Source organism: Sugiyamaella lignohabitans, chromosome B (assembly GCF_001640025.1).
Source record: "Sugiyamaella lignohabitans strain CBS 10342 chromosome B, complete sequence".
Taxonomy (NCBI): domain Eukaryota; kingdom Fungi; phylum Ascomycota; class Dipodascomycetes; order Dipodascales; family Trichomonascaceae; genus Sugiyamaella; species Sugiyamaella lignohabitans.
The window spans coordinates 473,978-488,744 of NC_031674.1; the positions used below are offsets into that span (position 1 = coordinate 473,978).

Genomic DNA, 14,767 nt, shown 5'->3' on the forward strand with positions numbered 1-14,767 from the left:
ATGATGATAGTCGATTGCCTTGCCATTTACGGAAATACGGATGTCGATTACCCCTGAATAATTATGTCTATAGAGGACTTAAAATTCAAAGGGCATTATAGGCGCCAATGTTGTCATAGTTGAATAAAACATATACAACTTAAACAGGGTTCAAATTAGCGACTAGAAAATATTTTTATTATTGACAAGGACAAGAAATTCTAATGACACAGTCAGAGGTTATTATCAAGCCTATAACGACCAATATACCAAAGTCTATTGAAGATTTACCAGATATTGTATTAGGAGCAGGAGTTTTCAACTATCAATACACGGATGACCCTCATGGCTTATCTGCTGAAAATGTTTTAAGAAAAGCATTTGACCTTGGTATACGTGCTTTGGACACATCTGCTTATTATGGTCCTTCAGAAGAGATTGTGGGAAAGGCCCTGAAGAGTATGGCCTCGGAGTACCCAAGAGACACGTATCTGATCTGTACGAAAGCGGGTCGTGTAGCAGAAAATAACTTCGACTATTCTGCAGCATCTATTAGAAGCTCTGTCTTGAGAAGCTTGGAAAGACTGAATACCACATATCTGGATGTTCTGTATATACACGACGTTGAATTTGTCGAGACTAAACAGTGTTTAGAAGCTATTGACGAGGCCTTCGCGTTAAAGAAAGCGGGCTACATCAAAAACGTAGGCATATCTGGCTACCCACTTGACTTTTTATTATATTTAGCTACACTGGCAAAGAATACACTATCACATGGATCTCTGGACATCATACTGAGTTATTCCAACTTTTGTATGCAGAACACTTTGCTGGAAGATTATGTTACAAAATTTAAAACTGAAGCAGGAGTAAGGGTGGTTCTCAATGCCTCACCTCTGAGTATGTCGCTATTAAGAGCTGTACCTCCTCATCCATTTCACCCCGCATCTCTAGAGCTTCGTAAAGCAGTTTCTGAAGCGTCTGTTTACACCTCGCAACATGGTGTCGACATTTCTGATTTGGCGGTGCGATTTGTATATACTCATTGGACTCATGGCCCGACAGTGTTTGGTCTCCAAACTGTTCGTGAGGTTGAAACAGCAGTCCAGCAGTACTGGCAAGCCAAAACAGCAGCACAATCCAAAGAAGACGAAGTCCTTTTGAAGGGTGTACGTGAGATTCTTGGCAGCACTTTAAACCAGACCTGGCCATCTGGTATCGAGCATCCTGATATGACTGCATGATGATTTATTGGGAAATGAATAGAACGACGCAAGCATCACGAGATGCGCGAGTCATTGGTGGCTCCTGCTAGCGGGCAGAGGAAGATCTTGTATATACTAAAGAATTTTGATAGGGACATTTACCACTACACAGTGATAGAATAAAATAAACAATAAACAATAAACACAGAACAAGACAAGACTCGATATACCATTCCTACCAGCAGAACAGACCACCTCAGTCTTCACATTGCTGGAAACTAATCTAATCTAGAATCCTTAAAGCTTTTCGTCAGGCTGTCGATTTCGTTTTCTTTTTCAGTCACTATAACAGTTAGTATGTTCTTCCACAGACAAGTCTCCACTAATGGCTTTAGAATACCTGTGAACACTTACATTTTATACTCAATTCGGCGATTTTCTTCTTAAGAACCTCGTTTTCTTTACGTAGCGAATTAATCACACTAGAATCATCAATGACGGAACCAAAACTCGGACGCGATCCACGTCGGTGGGTGGCTGCAGCTGTAGCAACAGAGCCCGCAGGAGCTGACGAACCCGGATATTGTTCTTCGGCATCAGATACAGAATAGATAGACCGGATTGACGGGTTCCTAGTCATAGAAGATGACGAGGATGTCGACTGGGATCTACTACGGCTCCTCTCGGTCTTGAGGTGGTTAATCTCTCGCTGCAGTTTGTTGACAATAGCCTCTTGCTCTTTTTCAAGAACATCATAGATTTCTACACTCGACATTGGACCTGTGAACTTTGTAGGACCCTGGCCAGCCAGTGTCGTTGAGATTCCTCCTCCTGAAGAAGTGCCAGAAACACTTGATCTGTTGTTTAAGCTCGCCTGACGTCCACGAGATTCGAGTCCACGTGGTTCGTGACCCAAAATAGGAGTAGGAGGTGCTGGAGTCTGGAAACTACTGTTTGAGTAGATAGAACTGGACGACGATTGTCTACTGTGTCGACCGGGTGTGGCAATAGGAGGTGGACCGGAATTTGTTGCTGCTAGAGATGTTGGAGAAAGAGAAGTTGATGAGATAGATGCCGATGCAGGAATGTTTTCAATATGAAATATGGGCTGGGAACGAGGAGAGGTTGCTTGAAAATCTGTGGAATTTTTCATCACTACTACCCAAATATCCGAAGCAAAAGACAGATATGTGCTTTATTACTAACACACTATAGAGGAGTCAGGGGATGGAATTTAATGCGCTCAATGGAGGGCAATTCAATGAAACGGAGAACGTGATCCAATGCGCTCAATTGAAAATATTCCGGGATTATATAGACCGGACAGGTCGGATTGTGAAATACAACGTATTCAATACGAGATAAGACAATGCGATGCACAATCTCACTCTGACCTCGCTATTAATTCCGGCACTATTTTAAAGTCCAGTACTAATTGTAGTGACACGGAATAATTATTGTTTATGAACTCGCCACTGATACCAGTCGACAGGGTTAACAATATATATGCCCGATCGCGATTGTCGATAACTCAATTCAAAATATAAGTGACTAGAGGACCAAATGCTTAACAAATACGTAAATGAAACTCACTCGAGACTTGTAACTAAAACGGCTTCAAGTACCAACAAATCTCTTTAACCGTATTTTGTATAATTGTCAAGATTTGTAAGCATGGATTAAGTCTATATCGTGTTTAGAAGTTGAACTCGCTAGTGGTATGCGCGAATATCACTCACGTTTTTTGATAGCGCCACTATGTTGGCAGTGCCTGGAAACCGTTATAACGTACATTATCACATCAGCATGGCGTGTTCCCCCTAACCGTATCTTTGTGAGGCTGAGGAGCAGTACGCGAGAAATTACTCCGCTCACCTATGATTCAAGATTTTATTTTACTTTGTTTTATTAGTTCAGACAAGATTGCCTCGGTTGTAGTTGATAATTTTAGCCTGGATAGCTAAGAGCGTTGAGAGATCATAAATGACAATAATATTGATACTGTAGTTGGATTTTGTAGCAGCCATTAATTGAACACACCACTGGTGATCCAGAGTTTTACAGCCAGTGAGAATTTAGGCCAGTCAAAAACCTAAAATTTAAAACATTCTATCGGTTAAAATACAATATAAATGTTTACTGTATTCTTGCGTTCAGTAGTTTTATCAAAAAAGATTTCAAAAATAAACGGGCCGAGCAGGGAATTGAACCCTGGACCACTCGCAGATGTGTTTGCACAAGTGCCACCCAAAGCGAGTATCATACTACTAGACCACACGGCCGAATTATTGAAAAAAAAATTCTGCGCCTACCTTTACGTTTGAATCGAACTTAAAGATTTTTCAATAATTTTGGAGGTTTTCACCTCATATAATGCAAATTTGGAAGTGTTAGAGGTTTAAAACTTCGAGCCTCTCAATATTTTTGTCGTAAGATGACACAGCAGATGAGGGCCAGCTGCGGACTTGGCTGGCGGTCTTCAACAACAATCCGATATGGTGTAATGGCTAGCACAGGACGCTCTCACCGTCCAGATCAGGGTTCGATTCCCTGTATCGGAGTACGTCTATTTTTTATTTTACAGTCATAAACTCATTAATTTTTAATTATAAATATGATAACAACTACACTGCTTTCATAACCTGATTTTTCTCTTCCATCAAATCTAGCCGGCTATACAAGTAGTCTCTCACAGGACCAATGGCCAGCTCAATTTTTTCGATCAAAAAAGTTTCCACCTCGCCAAAAAGTTTCTGACGAGCCAGTTCAATAACTCCACAAATAAGGAAAACAAAAATAGGTGCAAGGAATGAATAGATGTAAAAGTCGGGTCTATCAATGTGTTCAGGGGCGTTGACCCACTGGGGCCAGATGAGCCATCTTAAGAACCGGTTCTCACCAATCAAATAAACTCCCAGAGATGCTCCAGCAATGTGATCGATAATTGAATTATGAAATTCGAGTCGTCCAACTGCAAGAAAGGTAAACACAGATATTATTATTGCCAAAGGTGAATAATCATGTGTCATTAGCATATACGGGCCACCGTATCCTTCGAGCCAGGTGTATTGCTTTGTGGAAAAATGATATATAGTCGCAACATTAAATAAGATAAGACCGGAAAGACAAAGAAATAGCATCTTTGTGGTGATTTTTGCATAGACATGTCTATACAGTCTCAAATACGATCCTAGCATGTACAGGAACATGAACCAAAACACAGGACTGAATGCGTACACATAAAAGTAAGCAAAAATGGACATTGTAACAAACATGACACTCAAAGTGCCGACATATTCCTGGTGAGTCAAGCTGAGAGTAATTTTACTTAGAACTGGTGATAGTAGAACTGTAATAATGTGCAGGGTGACGAGCCAGTAGCTATAACACACAACTGGAAACAGGCTCTCAAAGAAATCGTGCGATTTCATCTCATCATAGCGCTCATATAACATCCAAGCAAAAATTGCCCATGAATAAGTGACAGTTCGAAGCCACACACGGATAACCGAGGATGGTGTCACCGTTTTGCCGGCAAGGAAATAGCCGGTAATGATCATAAACAAGTTAATGCCCACTTTACCCCCACTAGAAAGAACTCCAATGAAGGTGTTTTCCAAAGATTGTTCTTTTTCCTCAAATGGCCAAGGAGATTGTACTCCAAAGTTGTGATATAGAATAAGAAGCATTGACAAGCTCCTCAGAAGCTCGTAATTAGTTAGTCGTGCCATATTGGTATATTATGTATTTGTGATGTGCCGCAACTGTGAAACTTTGGACGGAATGCGAATTAATGCGAATGAAATGTGAAACAAGAGTTTTCTAAACAAATAAAAAAATCCAGGAAATCGCTGACATTTAAACAATACAGCTCATTTCTAGTTACCCACACTTCTTCTGCACTAAGAATGATCCCTGCAACTCTCTAATCCCTGTCAGTGCAGCATGCATGTCCAAAAGGGAAATCTGGCATATCAGCGCATGCTTGGTGCATAAGCGAAGTCCGTTTTTTGAAAATGCATGTACTATTTGCAACGGCTTATGCACCCAGCCTAGAACCAGTTTATCAGTTCTACAGGAGGCTCTAGTTGACTATGGCATTGTGTCAGGGATTTGATATTTACATCTTTTCAATCCAGTTGCCCATCGAATGGGAGAATATAAGGCCACTCAGTTTTCTTCTTGATCTCCTGCTCTCCCTTATATTGCGACAGGAAAAACAGCCATCTATGATTATCCGCTCTAGCGAGTGCTATAAACAGCTATAAACCAGACTGGGTTTCAATGGTCTTTTTACCTTCATTGATCAGCCCGTAGTTGATATTTTCCCCGCCAGTCGTTATGTTTGCTCGTCTCAAACTGTCTGATCCATTCCGCTAAGAAGCGAGACGTGTCCACAGAGTTTGAGCTGCAGCCTCAACTGCTAGAGAAAGTTTGAAATTTCTAGAGCCATTCTTAGACAACCCAAAGTTTATTGGATATTTATAAATTCATGTTGACGAGTCTTAATTACTCTATTTGTATTCTAGAACTACGGCGAATGACTGGTTACCCTTACCCACAAAGTTTATTCACAAAGAAGCCTTACCTGCACAAACCGAGGATAGGCAAGCATAATATAAACAATATAAGATCAGGAACAGTCGGCGAGGTTTAATTTTTTTTTTGATGCTAACGAACTATACAGAAGTTACACTGTAGCTTGGAGACAGTTGAGAAGCACAGTTAGTGACATTATTACTTTTTTTGAAGGTGAGCAAGTCGTGAAGGACTTGATCACCAACTAAACAGCTTGTTAGCATGGCTAGCGGTGGTGGTGGTGGAGACCTGGGTCTTCAAGGTATACAGGAAGCCAATGGCACATCATCAGGATCAGGCTCAGGATCAGGTTCGGTCTCATGGAATCCTCATCCCACAACATCACAAGGAGGAGGGAATCGCAGCACGCCAATTACACCTCAAAAAACGAGGAGCCACCGGTCTGGGTCTGCTGCGAGCAAGGTAACCACTCCTAAGAATCCCCCGCTATCTCGACAAGAAACACCCACAAAGTCGACGGCTAGTTCTGGATCTTATAATGTGGGTTTAGTTGCTGGTACAGGTGGTTATAGGCTAGAACCAAGGCCATACCCAGTATGGGCAGCCATGAGTATGATAAGCAAAGACGATAAAACCAATGAGTCTGACCCACCAACAGCTCGAAGTTCTTCCGGTACATCAAAACAGGCATATGGACTAGGAATAAATAGAGGAGCTTTAGATAGGCCAGTATTCCGTTATCCAAAACTGCGTTCGGAAACCAAAGACAAAGATCCCGTCCAGTTAGTCCATGCCGACGATATAAAGCAGCAACGGAACATTTCCAGCTCGTCAGTCAACAATAATGAGAAAGATGAACCTAACGATTTTTCACAACCTAATGCCAAGTCAACCAACCAACAAGAACAGGCGGTTTCTGATACGATTCCGGGAACCGGGGGTCCCGCCTTTTTCGACTATTCACCGAGCGCTCCAGACCCAAATGCCGATACTGAGCTGAATGAGAAGTCAAAAATGGATGTGAGCCCAGGACAAGCATTCGATGATAGAGACTTTTCTGAAGCACAGCCTGTTCCATACCGACGACAGAGCATATCTTATTCCGAACGTGACGATTATAAGTTTCCAGCACGAGCAACGCCATCTTTTGTGATACCAAATAACATCTCAGACAATATGACTAGAGGCACTAGCAAGTGGCAGGAACTACTGGCAATGACAGCCCGGCACGAATTTTATGAATCACAAGGCATCATAGATGAAGTGGCTCTTAATAGACAAGGAGACCTTGATAGATTGTGGAAGGCACATGTTGAAGAAGAACGACAGTTACGGCTAGAGAAACTACGAAGAAATAGAATATCACGATTGGGTCGTTTAAGGCATTTTTTCCGCAAGCAGAGGGAACCGGATTCGACACATCCCGGTAATTCTGGAAGGGACACCGAGCCATTGCACATTTCCTCCGCACGATATCTTGTTTCCCATGAGTCTCGTCAAAAGTATAAACCAAGATTGAGGAAAATATTCCTCAATAATCCATTTATCCCTTTGACGTTACGTGCAACGATATTTATTCTATCTATTATAGCCCTGGCAGTCTCGAGCTCCATTTACAAACGGTCACACGATGCAAAACCAAATAGGATCAATCAACAGCCCTCGACCATTATGGCCATAGTTGTCCAATCCACAGCTCTAGTGTATCTGGTATACATTACCTATGATGAATATTCCGGTAAACCCTTGGGTTTAAGGGACGCACGAGCCAAGATGAGACTAATTATGCTGGATTTGCTATTCATTATATTTTCGGCGGCAAATCTATCACTGACATTCAATACTTTGTATGACAGGACGTGGGTCTGTCAGGACTTTTCCTTCTCCTCATCCTCTGTCACTATATTTCTCCCTTATATTTCCAAGATCTGTGATCTTCAGAAAGTTCTTGCTTCGTTTCTGTTTATGGTTCTGGTCATGTGGATTCTTACTTTCACAGTTAGCATATTTAGGCTCGTAGAACGAGTCGCTCAGTAATTTATTTAATATATCCATCAATTACAATTTACACGTATAAAGTTGTAACCCGATACTGCCACCGAAATTCTGGGGTGCATTCGCATGAAGCATCTTGAGGAGAGGCGTCTTGAACTAAGTTTTGATATAAGGTATGTATGCTTATACACGGACATATACAGCGTTGACCACACTGTGTGTATTGCTAGGTTTCCGATCTTTACATTACTCAGTCTCGTCAACTGCTAGGTTCACTTGGCCCATATTCATTTCTGTCGTAGAGCAACTTTAGACTAACCATCGTGACAAAGAGATAGGGCAATGGTTGCGACAAGAAGAACGACTGCAACGTCTTCGGCCAGTACTGGTCCGACTCCTATCAATGGTCGAACATCTGCTACCGCTAAGATTCTCGAGCTTCCTCGAGCTGATGACTTACCAGCAACGTAAGTATTGAAATGGTATATATTGTTCTGAATTCTACTAACTAAATGACTAGATGGAGATACATTGAAGATGGTGTAAACAAAATTTTGGCTCAGGATATCACTGGTGGTATAAGCACTTCTATGGTAAGTAGTTCCCTAGCATTGCGGTGGAGCGTTGTTTATGCAGCGAGACTTGCCAATTGTTCCCCAGTGTTCCCAAGTTGACTCCTAGAAATTATTTACTAACATCTATTTAGTATATGAGCATTTACACGTAAGTTGGCACCGACCTTTGTTCACTGAAACGAGCTGTATGGAACCAAGGGGGTATATGATACGAGCTTCTTTACAAAAATACAATTGAACACCCGGTAATACTTTCAGCATAGCATTATTCAAAGTGGACTATGACTGTGTTTGGGTGTATAAACTAATGTTTAAGACTAATACTAACAATAACTAGTGCCATTCACAATTTTTGTGTATCTCATAACCAACAGTCTAATCAAACAAGACTATTCTCATCAAGTGCTACCAGGGGTGGTGCCCAGCTACTTGGTGAAGACCTCTACAAAAACCTTGAAAACTATTTAGAACAACACCTTAAGAGTTTGTTTGCTCAAGGTAGTGTTTACCGCGATGAAGCGTTGATTCAGTTTTACACTGCGTCTTGGGATAGATACACAACTGGAGCGAGGTACTTGAATCATATTTTCGACTATGTTAATAGACACTGGGTTAAGAGAGAAAGAGAAGATGGTCGAACCAATGTTTACGATATCAATACGTTATGCTTGATTCGTTGGAAGAAACATTTGTTTGATCCTATTCAAGAAGCTCTAGTCCCTGCATTACTAATTATGATTGAGCGGCAGAGAAACGGTGAGGACATCCCGAGTAGCAGTTTGAAACAAATTATCCTGTCATTTGTATCTCTTGGCTTGGATGAACAGAACACAAAGAGAATTAATTTGACAGTATACCAAGATTTTTTTGAAACAGCTTTCTTGGAAAACACTAGAACTTATTATACCAACGAATCAAAAGAGTTCTTGGCTCATAATAGCGTGGTGGAGTATGTCAAAAAGGCCAACAACAGATTAAATGAAGAGTATCAGCGAGTCAAGATGTACTTGCATCAATACACAGAAGAGAGATTAATGAGCACCTGTGACCAAGTATTGATTAGCGACCATGCCGCTGCCATTCAAAACGAATTCCAAGTTCTTTTAGGAGATGACCGACAAGAGGATTTCCATACAATGTATAAGTTGTTGAGTCGTGTAGAAGGTGGTTTGGTACCAATTCAACAGGCGCTGCAAGCTCACGTTGAGAAGCAAGGAATGGAAGCTGTACAGAAACTTCAATCCCAAACTACGGGCGGACCAGTCGATCCAAAGGCTTATGTCGATAGTCTTTTAGTGGTTCATATGAAGTACAGTGCACTTGTTTCGGAATCTTTCGAGAATAACAAGGATCTGGTAAGGGCGCTTGACAATGGCTGCAGAGCATTTATTAATAACAATATTATTGCCAAGCCAACCCAACAACTAGACAAGGACTCAAAAACCCCAGAATTGTTGGCCAAATATGCCGATTCGCTACTAAAGAAATCATCAAAAAATACTGGAGAAGCCGACATCGATGCTAGTTTGAATGGAATCATGAGAATCTTCCAATATCTCGATGAGAAAGATGCATTTGAAAAGTTCTATTCTCGATTGTTATCTAAGCGTCTTGTTAATAATTCATCGACTTCAGAGGATGCAGAAACTAGCATGGTAGCCAAGCTCAAAGAAGCATGTGGATATGAATACACAAATAAGTTGCAAAGAATGTTCCAAGATATGAAAACTTCTGCTGACCTCCAGAATCAATTTAAAAATACCCTGGAGAAGAAAGACGTTGATTTCACTGCTTATGTACTGGCTCAAAGTATCTGGCCATTACCTGACCTCAAACCGACTTTTGAATTACCCAAACAATTGGTGGGAACTTTTGATAGATTTCAGAACTTTTATGGCACCAAACACAGTGGACGTAAGCTCATGTGGCTATGGAATTTCTGCAAAGGTGAAATTCGTGCCAACTACCCCAAGACTTCCAAGACTGGATATACCTTCCAGGTCTCTGTGTTTCAAATTGCAATTCTACTACCCTTCAATGATGCCGATACACTGTCTTTCCAGCAGTTGAAAGAGATAACTGGTCTCTCAAAGGAATATCTTGCAAATTCATTACACTTCTTGTTGAAGGCCAAGGTACTTCTCCAAAACCCGGAAAACACCGAAATCAGTGATGAAAGCAACTCTTTCAGCTATAATCCCAATTTCAAATCTAAGAAGGTTCGTATTAACCTTAATTTACCATTGAAGACTGAACAGAAACAAGACACTGAGGACACTCAGAAGAAAATTCAAGACGACCGTCACTTGTTCTTGCAGGCTATTATTGTCCGTATTATGAAGGCCCGTAAGGAACTGACTCACGTAAACCTAGTACAAGAGACTCTGGAACAATCAAGGAGATTCAAGCCACGTGTTCCGGATATTAAGAAGACTATCGATACACTAATTGAAAGAGAGTATTTACAGAGAGTTGTCAAGGCTAACAATACTACATCGTATCAGTACCTCGCATAAGAGCTCGAAGTATATTACTGCCTCTTTCTATTATTTATATTAATATTGAGTAAGAGAAATGTTTACGAAAAAAATGCATTTAAGAATAAATAATTAATAAATAACATACGCTCTAAGTTACAACAATGTCTTCGTGCGAATCGACTGCAAGTCTACTCATCACTGTGTTAAGAGCAGTTACCCAAAGATCTCGATCATGTCGCGATCTTGCCATAAATACCATGGATGTGCCACCTGCCCCGAGTCGATTGACCGTCTTGAACGATAGCTTCTTGTCTTTTCGACTCGTAGGAGCATAGCTTTTCTTACCAAACCATAGAACAAAACATCGTAACGACTCCTCTTCAGCTGACTTCCAACCGTCGGCGTATGCACGAGGCAGCGCGTGTCTACCTGGATTTTCTTTATCGAAGGTATTTTCCCGATTTAGAAGATCTGATGAAGTCACCGGACCAGAATAGACATAGCACTCAGATAGCGATACACTCTGTACTCGATAATTGTTAACCCGTGTGTAAGTGCTTTTAAGACGCTCAGTTAAACAATAGCCACCTTCGGTCCAGTGTACAGATGATGGAGACGGCAAGTACAAAATTAGATCCGTAAGCGTCAGAACCACGTAATATTTTCTAAATGTTGAAAATTTAGTTGGCTTTTGAAACAGAATACCATTCATGTACAAGCTCCGACTACAGGCGATGCCAGCAATATTGTAGGTCAACGGGTCCGCCACTCCTCTATCAGTCTCCCATTTTGCAGCGGCCTCACCGACAAATGCTTCAGCATCCTCATCAATATGTAAGATGTCTAGATTCTGTTGTCGTATGGCATTAGTCCGAATCATCCTTTCACGACGACGATATTTCCAATATATCATCAAATCATGCAATTGCTTGAGCCACATGTTTCGTGTTTCGAGATCATGTACTTGAAACCGCAAAATTGTCCCTGATTTGAATACAAGCACAACCTTATCGTCATCTTCGGGTCGTATGTCTCTTAATTCAATCAAATCTACAAAACCATCCGATCTAGAAATGGATGCAATTCTTCTCTTCATTTCGAACTGAGCTATCAAATCATACTGATCAAACTCCTCCACATTCTTGATATGGTTTAACCATTCTATACGACCGTGCGAGTCTGTTTTATATGGAGCAATCTCACAAATAAGGGGGATATCCTTCGTGTCGCTGCCCACATACGGTGGAAGAGCTCTTATCGGCAACGCATAGAAAAGTAAGTTATCATGCGTGTGAAAGTATGACCTGTTCAACAACTTCTGTTTACGCACTTCTCCCCTCCATGTCGTTAATCTCGTTACAAAACCTTCAATAGGAAATGGTTCCGCCAATGGCGTAGGGTTCCCTTGTATCATGATGGGTAGCGAGAACGGTACCTTTGGTCGTAACTCTAGCTCATGGTGTGTCTTCATCATGGCCCAGCTCGACTGCATCTGAGCCCCGCGAAGGTCAAACATCCACTCCAATCGATCATACCGTCTCCAAACCAAACCAGCCTTGACAATTCCACGCCAGTTCTGATCCAATTGTTTTCTTATCGGCTCCACTTGGTACATGGCATCGAGACATTTCTCTACAATATATGTCCCCATCCAACTTGGGTGCGAGGAATGCTTCATCATATGTTTTAGCGAAACAAGCTGAGACCGGTCTTCAAACCTCCGAATCGTCTCTATATCCTGGAAAGGAATCTCAACATCTATAGTTACACCTAAATCCGGGACTTTCACAGTGATTAAACTCTCAGCGCAAATCCCCACGATAGAAGCTAGGAACGAGAGCCAATTCAACGCAGATGCATCAGATCTCGCACGCAATATATAAATCATGCTGTCTTTTTTCTTGGACGGTTCAACGCCAAGAGATGTTCTATTCCAAAGTACAATTGATTTATCCAAAGATGAATACAAATTAACTTCACAATGACTTCCTACACCAACCGAAAAATCAGGCTTATCACTTTTTCGCTTGTGCTGCTGGTCGTGGGTTTCAATTTTCGAAATTTGCCTTGATTTGTAAAATTGCAGGTCAATGGGAGATTCACTACTGTCGCTCTTACGGGCCACAACTACATATTCTCTCCATCTTTGCACCAGTCTCGTATCAATCTGTTCCATTTCATTGAAATCAGAGGGGATCCTTCTATCTTCAGGAGCAGCCTTAACTAATACCAGCAGCTTTTCAATCATGACAACTTCTCCTACTCTTTTTCTTTTTAGCAACTTGTCAGTACTAACCATGAACGAGTGCTTATGCTTCTGGTACTTTTGTTTTACTCTTCTGCCCGCATTAGCAGGCTTCTTTTTTGCCTTCTGAATAGTATTTGAAAGTTTTGAAGTCGGTGCTCTGACCGAAGTAGCCTTTTTAGCTTGTTTTTGTTGGGCATTTTTATTTTCCTCGGAGGTCTGCTTTTTCTTCAAAGCAGCAACATCACGTTCTAGAATATCAGCCAGATACGACTTCGCACTAGGACTAACAATCTGATTAACAGCTGTTGCTGTAGATGTCTCAGCAGCAAGAGGGACAGTGCCAGATAAAGAATGCTCGTGGGGTTTATTGGGTTTTACTGTCGATGTGGACGAGTCATCCGTGGAGCCGTTCGATTGTACAGAGTCAGCTGCATTAGATGCAATATAGTCATCCTGGGGTGGGAAGTACGAGTTATTACGCGAAGATTCAGAATCGGATCTACCGGTACTAACAACAGACTCTCTGGCAGTGAAATAAGACTGCATCGATCCCATTGTGGAGACAGAAGAATCGGTAGCAGTGAATAACGGCGTTGGTTCAGATGCTGAGTTCGTATGGGGTGTAGTTTTATACACAAGAGCAGGCTGGAAGGTTTTTGAATGCGAACTTGATAAGTCAAGTTGACTAGGTGGTCGTGATGTATCCCCTAAAAGATGGCTCGTCGATCGTGGTGATGGCGACATTCTTGAGTCGTCATCGCTAATTATGCCAGTCGGGCCGTTGCCGTAGGAAGCTAACGGCGAATCGCCATCATGGGAGACATTTTCATTCCGAGAACTTCTAGTGTTAGAGTAAAAATGTGACCCACGACTAAGCGATTGTTGAGATGAATTTTGAGAACCTGAATTATAAGGATATTCATCACTAGCAGCTGGTAAAGTACGAAGAGTGGACGTAGCTCCTTCAGTTGTCAGGTAACGTGATAGCATAAGATCATCTGTTCTGTCTGCATGTGGATATGAACTTTCCTCATTCTCACCGGGCTCCTCTTCAGGTTCAGGATCCTCATTTTCCAATACGTGTTCTGCTATCGAAGAGGAGTCCAGATTTAAAGAGACCAGATCGTCAGCTGCCACGTACCGCTGAGGTACAAGATCCGATGAATGATTCGGCACAAGGTCTGGTCGGTCGTCAGTACTAATCCATGCGTCGTCGTCAGAAACGGCATCGAAGCTGGTCATTGGATCAGTGGAGTCTACACTGATTCTTGGTGCTATAACAAGGTCATCAATAGCTCGAATGACACCTTCAGGACCAGCAACAAGGGGTCCACCTGTATTTGGAATACTACCAGATGAAGTAGCTACCCCCTCTACAGGATTACCATTTTGCTGCTCAGCAGCCATTCTATTGGCAGCTGCAGCAACTGCAGCATTCGTAATCTTTCTAACATCATCGTTGGCAGCTGCCTGACTTCCTTGGTCAGTCCATAATCGCGAATAAACTTTTGGAAATAATGATTTCATTTTGCCCCAGGACCCGTATGTCTTCTTATTAGCTACCAACCACTCCATAGGCACGGGCCCCACAAAAATTATACGAGTCTCCTGGTCGATTTGGGAAGGCACTTCATTGTAAAGTCTCAATGCTGTATATGATGATTTGCGAATAATATTAGGGTCTTTATGATCAGCCTCAGGATCCATCTCTTCCAGAGTGGCAGATAGCGACGAGGTCATATTTGT

General features: G+C 41.8%; 5 protein-coding genes and 2 non-coding genes across 7 annotated transcripts; 4 read left to right on the plus strand and 3 right to left on the minus strand.

The window, feature by feature from the left end:
• Positions 1-203: 203 nt before the first annotated feature.
• Positions 204-1,223, plus strand: ARA2 (D-arabinose 1-dehydrogenase (NAD(P)(+)) ARA2; the record flags this gene model as incomplete). The annotated part of the gene is made up of 1 exon (XM_018879056.1): positions 204-1,223. The coding sequence occupies one exon, from the start codon at positions 204-206 to the stop codon at positions 1,221-1,223; it is 1,020 nt and encodes a 339-aa protein (XP_018737009.1).
• A 352-nt stretch (positions 1,224-1,575) lies between these two features.
• AWJ20_2128 (uncharacterized protein) lies at positions 1,576-2,337 on the minus strand (the record flags this gene model as incomplete). The annotated part of the gene is made up of 1 exon (XM_018879057.1): positions 1,576-2,337. The coding sequence occupies one exon, from the start codon at positions 2,335-2,337 to the stop codon at positions 1,576-1,578; it is 762 nt and encodes a 253-aa protein (XP_018737010.1).
• Positions 2,338-3,373: 1,036 nt separating this feature from the next.
• On the minus strand, positions 3,374-3,466 carry AWJ20_2129 (the record flags this gene model as incomplete). The annotated part of the gene is made up of 1 exon: positions 3,374-3,466. It is a non-coding gene; the product is annotated as a tRNA-Pro (tRNA).
• A 207-nt stretch (positions 3,467-3,673) lies between these two features.
• Positions 3,674-3,745, plus strand: AWJ20_2130 (the record flags this gene model as incomplete). Its single annotated transcript has 1 exon — positions 3,674-3,745. It is a non-coding gene; the product is annotated as a tRNA-Glu (tRNA).
• A 2,239-nt stretch (positions 3,746-5,984) lies between these two features.
• On the plus strand, positions 5,985-7,760 carry SRF1 (Srf1p; the record flags this gene model as incomplete). Its single annotated transcript, XM_018879059.1, has 1 exon — positions 5,985-7,760. One exon carries the CDS (start codon positions 5,985-5,987, stop codon positions 7,758-7,760), a length of 1,776 nt encoding a protein of 591 aa, XP_018737011.1.
• A 1,267-nt stretch (positions 7,761-9,027) lies between these two features.
• On the plus strand, positions 9,028-10,809 carry CDC53 (cullin CDC53; the record flags this gene model as incomplete). Its single annotated transcript, XM_018879060.1, has 1 exon — positions 9,028-10,809. One exon carries the CDS (start codon positions 9,028-9,030, stop codon positions 10,807-10,809), a length of 1,782 nt encoding a protein of 593 aa, XP_018737012.1.
• Positions 10,810-10,921: 112 nt separating this feature from the next.
• SPO71 (Spo71p) lies at positions 10,922-14,761 on the minus strand (the record flags this gene model as incomplete). Its single annotated transcript, XM_018879061.1, has 1 exon — positions 10,922-14,761. The coding sequence occupies one exon, from the start codon at positions 14,759-14,761 to the stop codon at positions 10,922-10,924; it is 3,840 nt and encodes a 1,279-aa protein (XP_018737013.1).
• Positions 14,762-14,767: the final 6 nt, after the last annotated feature.